General features: G+C 41.4%; 1 protein-coding gene across 1 annotated transcript in view; it reads left to right on the forward strand.

The window, feature by feature from the left end:
- Positions 1–15,627, forward strand: part of GREB1L (GREB1 like retinoic acid receptor coactivator) — a 192,644-nt gene that overhangs the window by 87,853 nt on the left and 89,164 nt on the right. Inside the window, exons 3-4 of the mRNA XM_077492552.1 lie at positions 6,841–7,000; positions 8,674–8,877. Of these exons, the coding sequence (XP_077348678.1) occupies positions 6,844–7,000; positions 8,674–8,877 (361 nt within the window). The 5' untranslated portion in view covers positions 6,841–6,843. The remainder of the gene's footprint in view (positions 1–6,840; positions 7,001–8,673; positions 8,878–15,627) is intronic.

Genomic DNA, 15,627 nt, shown 5'->3' on the forward strand with positions numbered 1-15,627 from the left:
TAGTGACCAAGCAGTTGAAATCTTTCTTCCGATACCCTTTCCAAATGGGGATTCGCCCCTCATTTTTTACGATGGATCTCCAATTTGTATCAAGATCCCAAAGCTTATATCAGATATGCAGGGTACAAATCGGACGAGTTTAATATACTGAAGGGGACTCGTCAAGGATGTCCACTTTCGCCATTATTATTTGCTTTACTCATTGAACCTTTAGCACAAAGAATTAGGATGGAACCCACTATAACTGGTATTAAAATGGGTGGCTTTCATCATAAGCTCTGTTTATTCGCAGATGATGATCTCCTTTTTCTATCTTCTCCACATGTTTCGGCCCCAAATCTTATGGTTGTACTACAAGAATTCTCATTTATTTCGGGCCTTAAGGTCAATATTCAAAAATCTTCAGCATTAAACATTTCACTTGTCGAGAAAGATAAACAATCTTTACAAAATTCACTACCCTTTAAGTGGGTAGATCATAGCCTCCCATATAAGGGTGTGCAGTTTACTCCTAACCCCTCCGATTTATTTGCAGCTAATTACCCAGCTCTATTAAAAAATATTACAAGGTCGTTATCTAATTGGTCATCGATGCCGATATCATGGTTTTGGGAAAATTAATATCATATCAATGTCTGTTCATCCGAAATTTTTATATTTATTCAGAACTCTCCCGATTGATATTCCTGCATATTTTCTTAGACTGATCCAACAAAAAGTAACGAAATTCACTTGGGGGGAAAATAAAACCCAGACTTCACAAAAAAACACTTGTTCTCCCCAAAGCTTTGGGTGGTTTGGGATTTCCAGACTTTAACACATATTACAAGGCAGCTCAATTATCTCAATTAACAAAATATCACTCTTCTACAGAGATTCCTTTATGGGTCCTCATCGAAGCTGTAGACTTTGATCCTCTTCCTATAAACAATATATTATGGTTACAATCTGCGGATCGTAAGTCTATAAATAACCCCATTTCTAAGCACTCTCTATCTACATGGGATAGGTATAGAAATTCACATTGGTCTGCAATCTCCACAAAATCCGCTATTATCTTTTCACAAGAATCCAACTTTTTACCCAGCCTGGAAATATCCCAATACTTTTGAAGCTTGGTCTAAGGCTGGTATCACTTGTCTATATAATTTAACTTCAACTACATCAATAAAATCTTTTACAGATCTATGTGAATTATATAAGCTCCCACAATCAGAAATATTCAGATATCTCCAAATCAAAATTTTTTACACCCCTCTTCTCAATTTAAATGTAAACTTACATAATATTTCTCAATTTGTAAGATTTTGTCTCAAGGAACTACATGCTAAAGGTCGTATTACATCATTGTATACACAATTGATATCTAATTCTAATACTGTTATACCTAAATATGTGGCCAAGTGGGAAAAAGATCTGGATTGTACGATCAATTCTAGGTCTTGGTCCAACATATGGTCTTTCACAAAATCTTCCTCTATAAATATATTGGCATCTGAATCATCATATAAAGTCCTCACACACTGGTAGAAACAATTCAAATTAGTTCTTACACTCCTGATAGCCGCAAAGCAGACTATATCCAATGCGTGGAAAACAGATGTGGTGAATATTGCAGAAACCAAACGTAGAATGAATCAATCTTTCATCCATGCTTAAATGGACGCTATAGATAAAAACCAGATGACGAAGTTTGATATCGTATGGAAACCCTGGATTAAATATTATACGTTAGATAATATTGATAACCGAGTTTTATTGTCATGGTGATCAAGATTTTCTATAGAATTACAGCATTAGCTGTTATATAAAACCTCGTCCGGAGAATTATTCCCTCCCCTCCCCTTCCCTTCCTATATACCTTTTATGTTCTTCCCTTACTATATAATACTTATTATAAACATACTTTAGAAGTTATGGTCAAAACTTTAAAACCATATATTTTCTTTTAGGCATATTTATATTTTCTTGGGATTAAAATGTATAAAACTCAGCTATAAGAATGCTTTCAAATTCTAAAATATATAAGGCCATTTATTGTCATTCCCACGAGAATATCTTGAAATTCTTCTTTGCTTTGTATCATCCGAACTTCAATGTCTACTTTTTATTTCTGGTATCAAATAATTTCTTATATTCTGTACATATAATTTATTTTAACATAAAATAAAAACTTTTGAACGAGAAATCTTTCTTCCGTTCTAAGTTGATTCTGTTAAAACAGGTAATTTTGGAAATGGATTTATTCACATTCAGCTGTAAAGTATTGATTGGCCAACATCTGCTGTGCATGTTGAGGTCTGAGAGATTACTCTTGTTTCTAGGTAGTGATAGCAATGTCTTTATCTTGACTAGTTGGCACCTCCAGTGTGGGTATATTGTAGTATTGTGTTTTTATGGAAGAGCCCTCAGTGTGATGCTCTGAATTAAGGAGCATACATAGATACACTACCTCACTGTGCTAAGTAACAATATTTCAACAGCTCTACCTACAGCCAAGAAAAGCTCCAGTCTCTCTTTATCTCAGTCATTACTGGAGCTGTTGGAGATCTTTAAGAAGTCATGCCATTTATGTAAATGAAGCTGGGATTTGCGAACAGCTGTGCAACAAATAGGTTTGAAGAGTCCTCTGACAAGTCCCCTGTGATGTCCTTTACCACATCACACGTGCCTCCTCCGTACTTACCAAATCTTTGTTTGTCCTGTTTAGCTCGGATTCATTATCTCGCCTTGTGTTGATCATTATTGTGACATATCCCCTGGCTTCTTTTTGCTGACCACCTGCCCAGTATTAAACACAATTCCCCATCTCCACCTACAACTAACAGATGGGGCTCGATACAGAAGGCTGACTTCTGCCCGGTAACATAATTTTGTTTTTTTTAAACTTTGCCTAGCTAATTTTCAGGCTTGCTGTAGAGATTGGTATCAATATTTAATTAAAAAAGGACCATTTACAGTGCCTTGAAAAAGTTTTAATTTTCTACACTGTCATGTTACCACCAAAAATGTAAATGTATTTTATTGGGATTTTATGTGATCGCCCAACACAAAGTGGCACATAATTGTGAAGTGGAAGGAAAATGATAAATGGTTTTCAATTTTTTTTTACAAATATGTGAAAAGTGTGGCATACGTTTGTATTTGCAAAGCTGGTAGAGACATCCCCAAAAATACTTGCAGCTGTAATTGCAGCGAAAGGGTGTTCTACAAAGTATTAGTATATTGAGCCCCCTTTTGCTCTAATTACAGATGCAAGTCTTTTTGGGGATGTCTCTACCAGCTTTGCACATCTAGAGAGCGACATGTTTGCCCATTCTTCTTTGCAAAATAGCTCAAGCTTTGTCAGATTGGATGTAGAGCATCTGTGAACAGCAATTTTCAAGTCTTGCTACAGATTCTCAATTGGATTTAGGGCTGGACTTTGGGTCGTTCTAATACATGAATATGCTTTGATCTAAACAATTCCATTGTAGCTCTGGCTTTATGTTTAGGATCGTTGTCCTGCTGGAAAGTAAACCTCCATTCCAATCTCAAGTCTTTTGAAGACTATAACAGGTTTTCTTAAGTTGTGTTCGGGTTGACGTGCAGTGTTTCGTTTTCCGCCACACATAGCATTTTGCTTTTAGGCCTGAAAATGGGACGACTTATGGCTACCTTCTTGCCACTGGCCATAAAGGCCAAATTTGTGGACTGCACGACTAATAGTTGTCCTGTGGACAGATTCTCCCACCAGAGCTGTGGATCTCTGCAGCTCCTCCAGCGTTACCATGGGCCTCTTGGCTGTTTCTCTGACTGCTTTCCTTGCCCGGCTTGTGATTTTAGGTGGACGGCCATGTCTTGGTAGGTTTGCAGTTGTGCCATACTCTTTCTGTTTTTGGATGATGGATTGAACAGTGCTCCGTGAGATGTACAAAGCTTGGGATATTTTTTTATAACCTAACACTACTTTAAACTTCTCCACAACTTTATCCCTGACCTGTCTGGTGTGTTCCTTGTCCTTCATGATGCGATTTGTTCACCAAGTTTCTCTAACAGACCTCTGAGGGCTTCACTAAACGGCTGTATGTATACTGAAATTGAATAACACACAGTTGTACTCTGTTTACTAATTAGGTGACTTCTGATGGCAATTGGTTCTACTAGATTTTTGTTAGGGGTATCAGAGTAAAGGGGCTAAATACAAATTTACGCCACACTGTTCACATTTCTTTGTAAAAAATGTTGAAATTGGTTTATTTTCCTTTCACGTCACAATTATGTGTCACTTTGTGTTAGTCTATCACATAAAATACCAATAAAATAAATTTTAGGTTTTTGGGTGCAACTTGACAAAATTTGGAAAATTTCAAGGAATTTGGCTACTTTTTTAAGGCACTGTAGATTAGGGGTCAGAATTTGAAGTGTATCTAAACCAAAGAAAGATTCAATATACTGTAGCTTATCAGTTGACAGATGGGGTGGCTGTGTGTTGTGTTGTGTTGTGTGTGTGTGTTTTTTTTTTTTTTTAACTACTGTTTCCAGTTGATGATTTTTCCTAGAGTCTCAGTGCTGCTCACTACCCTAGGTTTGTTACTGACAGGAATTATGAGAACCACAGAGCACTTCGCCCTCTTCATAACTTAGGCCATAATTGAGTCTTCTCTCTTTTTTTTTTTTTGTTCATCCAGTAGGTTGAACAATATAATGAACTGATTCCCCTATCCACACATTTGATGTGGATGGGGGGGAATCACTCCTGATAAGCTATTGTATTTCTGTTGGCAGGGAGCCTTCCCCACAGGCAGATTAGTGATTGCCATAAACTGCAAAGGTTTTTAGTTTGAGCGGAAAAAAACCAACAGACTGGTTGTATACTAGTAGATCTATCAATTGATCAGTGTACAACCAGCCTGTTGGGTTTTTTCCGCTCAAACTAAAAACCTATCTACAGTTTATGGCTGGCTCATGCACAAAATTCGGACGACCCTTGATGAACTATTAATCCATGTTTAGCTGGCTTTAGTGGGGCGTAGGAATGAGAAAATCTATCCAGGCAGTTTATCAAATCTTGTGCACAACCTCAGCTTAACATTGCACCCCATTGAACTCTATGGGGTGCGTTTTGATATTATATCTACACTGTTTTCTGACATTGCTTATTTTGAATATTTAAGCTTGACTTAAATATATCAGCACATGTGTGCGGGAGCCGCCAGCCACGGCATTAGCCCTTTTAGAAACTGCACACTCGTGCTCTTTCTTCAGTGCGCTTGTGCTGATGTCAGTGCAAGCGTATATGGTAAATATAAACTGTGCAGGTTTAGGAGAGAGTTCTAGTACCTTCAGGTAAGCCTTATTATAGGCTTACCTGTAGGTAAAAGTGGTGTAACAGGGTTTACATCCACTTAAACTTTATAGAGATTGGCTAGTGTCACAACAGTTTAGAAGTATGGTTTGTTGTGGGCTTCTTTTTTTTGCTGTAAAAAGAGATGGCAGGTTTTTTCTGGCAATCCGAAATTAGAGTATTATCTGCTAGGCAATAGGCACAAATATAGTTCAGTGGCTGAATAAGTCACAGCCTGGCTAGGTTGCAATATAGGAAATGTAGATGAGGCAGCCTTTATCTTGAAATTAAATATTAAAAAGTACTTTTTTTGAGACAGTAACCACAAATATTGTAAAGTGGCTGGAAAGCTCAGCTCCAGATGGCAGCAGTTATCAGCTGCCATCTGGAGCTGCAATAAAAGCGACATTATAGCCATTGCTGAATCTGGCAGTCTGAGCCCAACTTTTTAAGAATGCAAAGAGGAGCAAATGGGTCAGGCGTCAAATTCTGTATTTTAGTTTTTACCCCTATGGCCATAGGCTGCCTGCACTTCTACAACAGAGGTAAGGGCAGACCGCAATAACTGAATGAAGGAAATCCTATAACCAGGGAGAAGAGCAGGCAGATGCTAAAATTTAAGAGCAGAATCATATGGTCGTTGGCTGCCCAACCTTCCCAAATAGTCGCAGTATGGGTGTAGCCAGTCGCTAAAGGCAGTGCTTGAATTGGGGGACCTGGAACACGTCAAGTTCTGGGGTCCCTCAACATAGAAATTTAAATTGACAAAAAATGGAACTGAAATTAATAATCACATTTTGTTCTAAAAAAAAAAATATATATGTTGGTTTCGGAAGACCGACATCAGTTATGTATCACACTACAATATTTACAAAGTCTTTCTTTCTGCATTTGGCATCTACAGAATCTTTTTAAAGGCGCTTCAGTCTCCCCCCAAAAAATGAAGTCACCAGCTACAAATACTGTCTCTGCTGACTTTTAACATAGGTATACTTAAACTGTCCAGGGATCCAGTGACAATGACGTGACGTGCCAATTCTGCAGTCTGCTTTGGTTGCTGGCGCCAGCATCTTCACTAAGGTAAACCACCAGTAAAGCTTTCTGTGTCCCCCAGAATGCTGCAGGGTGGAAGGAGGAGGGGTCAGACATTCTCAAAGATCACCGCTACCCATTAGAGATGGGAGCTGGTGGGTCACAGTTAGTTTTTAATCAGACTCTGCTGCAGTGCACATGTGCTAAACCAATAAAACAAATCTAACAGAAGAAAGTCAAATGAGCAGAAGAATGACAAGGTTAGCTTCTCCTTGGCCAAAAAAACAATCCTAGCCTATTGAGTTGACTGTTGCAGTAGAAGTTAAGGGCCTGGCTATTCCGTTTGGGATTCCTGGATCACAAAACGGGGTGTTCAGAATTGATCCCCTATGTCTAGTCAAACTTTGTATCTAGCTACTTGCCTGGCGTTGAAATAAATTTTTTAATTCAGATGTACGTTTTGACAATGTTTCTTCTAACAGGTCATGGGGAACGCATATGCAGGGCAGCTGAAATCTGCCCAGTTTGAGGAAGCTCTTCATAATTCAATAGAAGCCTCTCTAAGATGTAACAGTGTAGTACCACGACCAGTGTTCTCCCAGCTTTATCTCAATGCAGACAACTCCACGTTCATTACAGAAGGTAGGTACCATAGAAAGGTTTAGCTATGCAGTTGTTTATTTACTAGCATGAAAACAATACTAGTACTGTTGTGTATTGAAATGACTATAAATTTTAAAGTGATTATTGGCATCAATTGGTAAATTGTAGCTAGCCCCCCCCCCTTCCTTTTTTGAAGTATTGGATGAGGAAGGGTTAAAGAATTTGCCACTTTATTTCTTTTCTTTGTCTGTGTGTCCATTGTTGACGTTTCCCTTAGTTACTCTCCCAGAGACCACAGTTAAATGAGCCACAGTTGGCAATAAAATATTTTAGTGGAGAATCCTTTACTGTTATTCCCTTCATTTTCTGTAGGGTCACAGGAACAAGAAGTTATGACAAATATCCCCAGTGAAGACACAGATGGCACTAAAACCCAATAGCGTGTAACCTTTGCCCACTACAAAAAAATATATAAAAATAATTTGCTTATACGTATAGTAAACAATTTTTACATTGTTTTTTTCTTTTTACTGAGCTGATATGTGAGCTATAATTGTTAGAAGTTATGGCATTAGCACACATTGTTAATCTTAGAAGTACAGTATCTTAAAAGGGAAGTATGGGTTTATTTTTTTAGCTTCATCCTATTCTCTGTGGGCTGCTACTGCCTAAAAATCTTTCCAGCCCCCCTGAGAAGTGTGCCCTTTCTGAAAAATCAGGGTTAATGCCTGTGGGATGGGCTACCGTCTTCTCTGGATTCTTATGCCAGCAATCTTGTCGGGATCCACCTGATTTCTTTCTCCTTTTTTAATGTCGGCTCTGGGCTGTGAGCTCTCTCTCCCTTTTCCCTCCTCCCTCACAGCTCACTTCAGTTCTGTTAGAGACAGCCTCTATCTGCACACTGTGTAGCTGCCTGCTGTGCTGCAATTCTGACCTCTCAAGTTCCCAGATAAAAATGGCTGTGCAGCATAGCAGGCAGCTACACATTTTGCCATAGAGATTGTTTGTAGAAGAATCAACCTGAGCTTTGTGCTGTGTGAGAGGAGGCGGCAGGGAGGGTGGGGAGGAGCTGTGCTGCCTGCGCCCAGACTGTGTAGTGTCAGGATGGGAGAAGGAGCCTAAAAAGCACAGAATCCATGGAGGATGATGGGCACAACTGAAATATGGGGGGGGGGGCACAGCCCTCCTCAACACTCCCCCCAAAGATCCAGCCATGTCTATACCACTTATATTTTTTCCACTATGTGCAGGAATAGCACAGTTTCTGAACTTGTTCACTCTTCAAGTGTGTGCCTGTTCAGTAGGCATGGCCACATCTCCCAGTAGTGGAGGGACAGAAAGGGGGTGTGGAGTACTGAACTTGTATCCGCCCCCCTCTGAATATTTAAACCGCAAATAGACCCTTACAGGGAGCTACATGATAGATGAAGTTCCCCTGCTGGAAAAACAAAAGGGGTAGGAAAAAATAACAGCTGATTCCATGATTATGGTAATATTTGTTAATTGGCCCATCCCATACTTCTCCTATAAATAACCCTTGTAGTATTACAGCAGCCAAGTGTGCAGGCTGTGATCAAAGCTTTGAAAAGTGTGTCAAATCCTCTCCAAAGAATTTGTTGTCTGAATAATGGTTATTATTATTAATATATATATATATATAAAAAAAATGTATTTTTATTTTTTTTATAACCATTGTTTTTGTTCATCATCAGGTGTGGATGTCAAGCCTAAGTTAGAAGAACTAGATAAGGATTATGCTCAACGGTACACTCAGAATGGTAGTGTTGATTTCTCAAACAGCCAAACAGTGTGTGAAATGGAGGATGATGATGATGATGACGACATATCTGATACAAATAGTCCTCCTTTACCTTACATCCAGAAGCCACCTCCAGAGGGTTCTTGTACTGTAGATGGTAAGGTTCTGTCTTATCAGAAGACGTACTATAACATATGCTGTTCTCTTTCTGCTGCCTGAGCTTTCTGCTACTTTCCCACATTATTCAGATGTAAAAAAAACAAAAGTTCTAGCTTGAATTCCACTTTAAACTCATTGTACAGATTTTATAATTCCTGTCTGGTTTTTGTCATATATTTGTTGGGGGGAGTCCACTAGCATGGTGGAACTGCATAACTCGACTGTTTAATAATTCTTTAAGTGTTTGCATAGTGATGTCTCGTAATGAGAGTTGGTACCTATCCATGCCTGGAGACCAGCTTGCTAAGCTGGTCTCCACACCTGAATGACTACTTATTCCCCCCCCCCCCCCCCCCCCAGTGAAACCTGTCCTGGCACTGACTACAAAAATTCTTAACACATATTGCACATTACAATTTATTCGCTTCAGCCCAAGGCATTGAGGGAAACTGCTATATACTACTTAAGGTCTTGCACACCCCAGCCCATAGCAGGGTTCTGCTACTCAGCGGGCCCTAATTTACGGTCTCTGCTGCTAGAAGGGCAGCCCATACAGCTGCCAATCTACTCAGACAAAACCTCTGTCACCGGGCTGCACGACTTCTCTGCTGAACTGGACACTTCTCATCTCACTCCAACACTCAGCAAAATAACGTAGAGTGCCTTGCAAACATGTTCACCCCTCTTGGCTTTTTATCCATTTTGTTGCATTACAGCCTTTATTTCATTGTTTTTTAATCTGAATTATATGTGATGCATCAGAACACGATAGTCTAAGTTGGTGAAGTAAAATTAAAAAAAATATACACAAACATGTTTTTCAGAAATAAAAACGGATAATTGGCATGTGCGTATGTATTCCCCCACCTTTTTGTTACGAAGCCCATAAAAAGCTCTGGTGCAGCCAATTACCTTCAGAAGTCACATACTTAGTGACATTATGTCCACCTGTGTGCAATCTAAGTGTCACATGATCTGCCATTTATATATACACAACTTTTTTGAAAGGCCCCAGAGGCTGCAACACCTAAGCAAGGGGCACCCCTAACCAAACACTGCCACGAAGACCAAGGAACGCTCCAAACAAGTAAGGGACAATGTTGTTGAGAAGTACAAGTCAGGGTTAGGTTATAAAAAAAAAAAAAATCCAAATGTTTGATGATCCCTAGGAGCACCATCAAATCTATCATAACCAAATGGAAAGAACATGGCACAACAGCAAACATGCCAAGAGATGGCTGCACACCAAAACTCACGGACCGGGCAAGGAGGGCATTATTCAGAGAGGCAGCACAAACCTAAGGTAACCCTGGAGGAGCTGCAGAGTTTCACAGCAGAGAATGGAGTATCTGTACATACGATGACAATAAGCCATACACTCCTTAGAATTGGGCTCTATGGCAGTTGCTAGAAGAAAGCAATTACTTTCATCAAAAAAAAAGCACGTTTTTGAGTTTGTGAAAAGGTATGTGGGAGACTCCCAAAATGTATGGAGGAAGGTGCTCTGGTCTGATGAGACTAAAATTGAACTTTTTTTTTTTGTCTGGTGCAAACCCATCACATCACCCAAAGAACACCATCCCCACAGTGAAACATGGTGGTGGCAGCATGCCATGGATGTTTTTCAGCAGTCGAGACTGGCAAACTGGTCAGAGTTGAGGGAAAGATGGATGGTGCTAAATACAGGGATATTCTTGAGCAAAACCTGTACCACTCTGTGTGTAATTTGAGGCCAGGACGGAGGTTCACCTTCCAGCAGGACAATGACCCCCAACATAAACATGAGTGGTTTAAGGGGAAATGTGTAAATGTGTTGGAACAGCCTAGCCAAAGCCCAGACCTCCATCCAATAGAAAATCGGTGGTCAGACTCAAAGATTGCTGTTCACAAGCACAAGCCATCCAACTTGAAGGAGCTGGAGCAGATTTGCAAGGAGAAATTGGCAAAAATGGCAATGGTAAAATGTGGCAAGCTCATAGAGACTTATCCAAAGCGACTTGGAGCTTTGATAACCACAAAAGGTGGCTCTATAAAGTATTGACTTTAGGGGGTGAATGTTTATATGCACATCGACTTTTTCTTTATATTTTGTCCTATTTGTTTGCTTCACAATAAAAAATAAAAAAAATTCAAACTTGTGGACATGTATTGTAAACTAAATGATGCAAATCCTCAAACAATCCATGTTAATTCCAGGTTGTGAGGCAACAAAATACGAAAAATGAAAAGGAGGGTGAATACTTTTGCAAGGCACTGTATAGACATAAACTTAATTTCCCATTGCCATACATTTAAGAATTTCACTCTTGTTCTGTACTCTCAGTTCTCAGTTCTGTACTCTCAGTTAATCCTTTTACTAAATAAAATGGCATGGTTGTATAACTTTTCTTAATACCGTTTGGTTTCAGCACCCATGTGGCATTGCAAAAGATAAAGGAAGTGTAGCGGCGGCTCTTGAAGAGCACGCCCTATGCGTTTTTTCTAAAATTAAAGTTTCCTAAACTGCAGTTTGGTTTGGGTGTAATTATCTAAATTGAGCTTCAGCATCAGTCTGACTGGACTGTGAGATGTTCAGCCTGGCCACAAGGGGCACTGTCTCTTCTGACAGGCATCGAACTATGGTCTGTTCAAGTGCTTAAGCTACTCTCTTGGAGCCTGCCCAGTGGGAGGGGTGTTCTCGCTGTGCTTTCTGGGAGAGGCTTCTTAAGGTGCAGAGTTCACGTGGTTTGGGGGGGGGGCTTGTCCAGTATGATGTGCTGACTACATGGTCCTGGTCCTCCTGACAGGCCCCCAGGAAGGCTATGGCCTGGGGTGCGGATCCACCCGACTTTAATGTCTTGGGGCTGGCTAGCCCGAGGCAAAGAAACTAAAGGAGGATTCTGAGGTGGATGGGTGCTGTCTCCGGTTCGGGAGAGACCCAGTGTACTTCAAGCATTCCAGGGGAGGACTCTTCAGAAGAACACCATGTACGGGTTGGTTCTCTTAGCAAGAGCCTGGAAGGGCTGAAGTAACCGAGAGAATATGGTCTGGTGGATATCGCCAACCAGGCTGAAAGATCCAAGTATCCTACAAGTGTTCTCAAGCTTAGTTTTCCTACAGGTTCTACAACAACGTCTGTGGCAGAGACATTATCTTGTACATTTATACAACAATGTCTGTGGCAGAGACTTGTTCCTAAGTAAACACCAAGTTGGCTGCTAGGCCTTGTGAGAGAGGAACTGTCCAAATTGAGTGACCATCCAGCCGCGAATGGCTATTCTCTGGATGCAGTCAAAGTAAGCAAGTTCTTCAATGTATTTTTGACTTTGACACTAATGCCTCGTACACGCGATCAAACAATCCGGTGCAAAAGTCTGGCGGGCTCAAGTCCGCCGGACAATCCCCTCATGTGTGGGCTCTGGCTGACTTTTTTTTTACCCAAAAGTCCCCTCAAAATGAGCGGACTTTTCTCCGGGCGGGAAAAGTCTGTTCATTTCAAAAGTACGGCGGACTGGCACACACACGGCCGGATTGTCTGCCGAAATGCGAGTCCGGCGGACAGATTGGAGTGAAAAAATACTTTTAGTCCGCCGGACTCGCATTTCGGCAGACAATCCGGCCGTGTGTGTGCCAGTCCGCTGTACTTTTGAAATGAACAGACTTTTCCCGCCCGGAGAAAAGTCCGCTCATTTTGAGCGTGTCTCCAGGTAGCTGGGGCCAGCGAAGGAGACGTTGCTGGCCCCGTCACCTGGTATGGACTTAAAGGGGAATCCTTACGCCGAATAATCTGTGTGGGGGGTCCCCCCCAGGTCCATATCAGACCCTTATCCAAGCACGCTACCCGGCCAGCCAGGAAAGTGGTTGAGGATGAGCGAGAGCCCCCCCTTCCTGAGCCATACCACGTGCCCTCAACATGAAGGGTGCCTTGGGGAAGGGGGGTTGCTCGGCCACCCCACCCCAAAGCACCTTGTCCCCATATTGATGAGGACAAGGGCCTCTTCCCGACAACCCTGGCTGTTGGTTGTCGGGGTCTGCGGGCGGGGGGCTTATCGAAATCCGGGAGCCCCCTTTTTATAATGGATACCGGCCCCCCACCCTATGTGAATGAGTATGGGGTACAATGTATCCCTACCCATTAACCTGTGAAAAAAAGTAAAAAAAAAACACACAAGGATTAAAATAGTTTATTGCACAGCTCCGGGGGTCTTCTTCCGTCTTCGGGGTCTTCTTGCCGGACCCCTTCGTTATCTTCTGCTAGCTCTTTTACTAGCGGAGGAGCCCAGCTTTCTTCTTCACCGTCGCCCTCTTCTTCCGACTTCGGGGGTCTTGTCCCCCTCTTCTGGGGTTTTGTCCCCCCTCTTCGGTTCTTGGCAGGAACACGGAGCGCGGTGACTTATATAGGGACATCGCCGGATGATGTCCCCGCCCATTATGATGTTACAGTCGAGGTACGTGGTCTGGTACGGCTCAGGAGGGGGGTGCTCGGTCGTCCCCACCCCCTTTCCTGGCCGGCTGGGTAGCGTGCTCGGATAAGGGTCTGATATGGACCTGGTGGGTGACCCCCACGCCGATCTTTCGGCGTAGGGGTTCCCCTCTAAGTCCATACCAGTTGACGGGGCCAGCGACGCCTCCTTCGCTGGCCCCGCTCTACCTGTGTGTGTGTGGGTGAGTCCGTTCATTTCAAAAGTACCGTGGATAGTCTGGCGGATTTAGTATGCCGTATTAGTCCGCTGAATAAGTGCCGTGTGTGGGCAAGTAGCTCGTCCGGAAAGTCCGCCGGATAGTCTGCTATGTGTGTACACGGCATTGGAGTACCTGCGTTTCCCTTCCAACCCTCTGATGCCAAGTTGAAAGACTGTTCAATTGTCTGAGTTTTGCAAATTAAATCCATTCAAGTGAATCTATTGTCCGTCTCAAGTTACTGGGCCATCTACCACGGGACATCCCCTATACGTGCAACAAGGAGAATGGAGGGTAACGGTAAGCCCAAAAATAACCAGCACCTCCTTCGGGGGTTAGTGCTACAGAATTAACCACATTCTACCTGCCATTTCAAATTATAATTCCAGTGAAGAATTTTTCCAAAGGGGAAACCCACTTTAATGGCTCCACAGACCAAACGGCAGATACACCAAAGCCCGCCAACCCCAGCAGTTCCAAGCAGAAGCTCAAATTAGGACCCATGTAAGTTGTCTTCCTGCTGAGCTAGTTTGAACCAGATAACTCTGCTTTCATAGTGCAGTTGGAGATTTCCTTCTTTTGCTATATACAACTATGTTGTCTGCATGAATTGAGAGGCTAGAAACCGCGCTAGCAGGATGTCAGGTGTTAAACTCCATGTTGCTCACAATAGTAGGTAAAAATGTTGGTTTTACTTAAAGCCAGCAAGTTCCTTTTTACGTATGGGTAATATACCTTATCTTATTTAAGTAGACCTTTAAACATTGTGTAATATACAAAATCCCCCCCCCCCCCCCTTTTTTTTTTCCTTCATAAAATACTGTTTTTACCTTTTTCTCATCTCGGTGCTACGGATCTTCTCCAGCCTCTTGCATTCTCTCCCTGGTCAGATGCACACCCTCCATGGTCGACTGCACATCATTGCTCAGGCCCAGCTTTCTGATTATAACAGTGAATTATTCCAGGATGATGTGTTTACCTAGCCGCTTACAGTTCCAACCAAGGTTGTTTGTGACTGTGTAATAACACAAGAGCATTGGAGACAATGACAAAAAATTACTAAATGAGGACGACCTTGGTAGATCACCTGATATTTCCTGAAAACTGAAGATTTTGATTGAAAATAACTAATTATATTAAAGTGGCTGTAAAGGCACTTAAATAAATAAAAAAAAAAAAAGCCTAACATCTCCTACTTAACTGCTCTGTGCAATGGAATTACACAGAGCGACCTCAAATCGCCTCTTCTTGTGTCCCCCCGGCTGTGCTCCTCCTCTGCCCAGTACTTTCATAGGAAGCTGCTTCCCATGGGGGGCACTTGTGCATGTTCGCTCCCGAGCCCTACTGCTGTGTCCATTGACAGACAGTGGGGCTCATTCATTACTGGCCTGGAAAGCTAATCTACAGGAACCATTGTGTTTCACACATTCGTTACTTAGGAGCACTAACTAGCAATGTGCTTTAATAGCTATATGCCATTTACCAGCTACCTTTTCCATCTCTTATCAATCTGAACGCATACGGACAATCATTTATTCGAGCAATTCATGTCACAATTCTTGTCTGTGACTATTATTTCATCGTGTTTCAACTCTTATCATCCATCATTGTATTTGTAATGACTCCCTTTCAAGATTGTTGGATATATCAGATGTAAGCTTGTTAGCCGTTATTTATTTCATCGTCACATTAAATCTACAGCGTTCATAGGAACTATATTCCTTATTATATCTAATCTTTTTGGAAGGTATTGGTTTTTTCATTTGGATCATTTCTTACCATTTTTCATTAATATATTTGATTAGATTACGCTGCTTGGTCATCTTTTGCCTACTCTACAGATTGTGCTATACAACTGTGTTTTGTATACTGATGCCAGAACATTTTTTACCCTAATGCACGAATTGATAAAAAAATATCTAGATGTTGGAACCACTTTAACACATTTTAAAGATTATGAAATTGTGATTTGGGTTTATATTTATTATAATAAGATTAACTATATTATAGCCCTTTCTTGCATGTTATTCTCTGGTTACTTCATTTTTTAAAGTTTGAGTGGGCATTAAAAAAAAAAACCCTTTCAGTC

The sequence above is a fragment of the Lithobates pipiens genome, unplaced genomic scaffold (assembly GCF_037356315.1).
Source record: "Lithobates pipiens isolate NorthernLeopardFrog02 unplaced genomic scaffold, aLitPip1_a1.2 Scaffold_19, whole genome shotgun sequence".
NCBI classification, from domain to species: domain Eukaryota; kingdom Metazoa; phylum Chordata; class Amphibia; order Anura; family Ranidae; genus Lithobates; species Lithobates pipiens.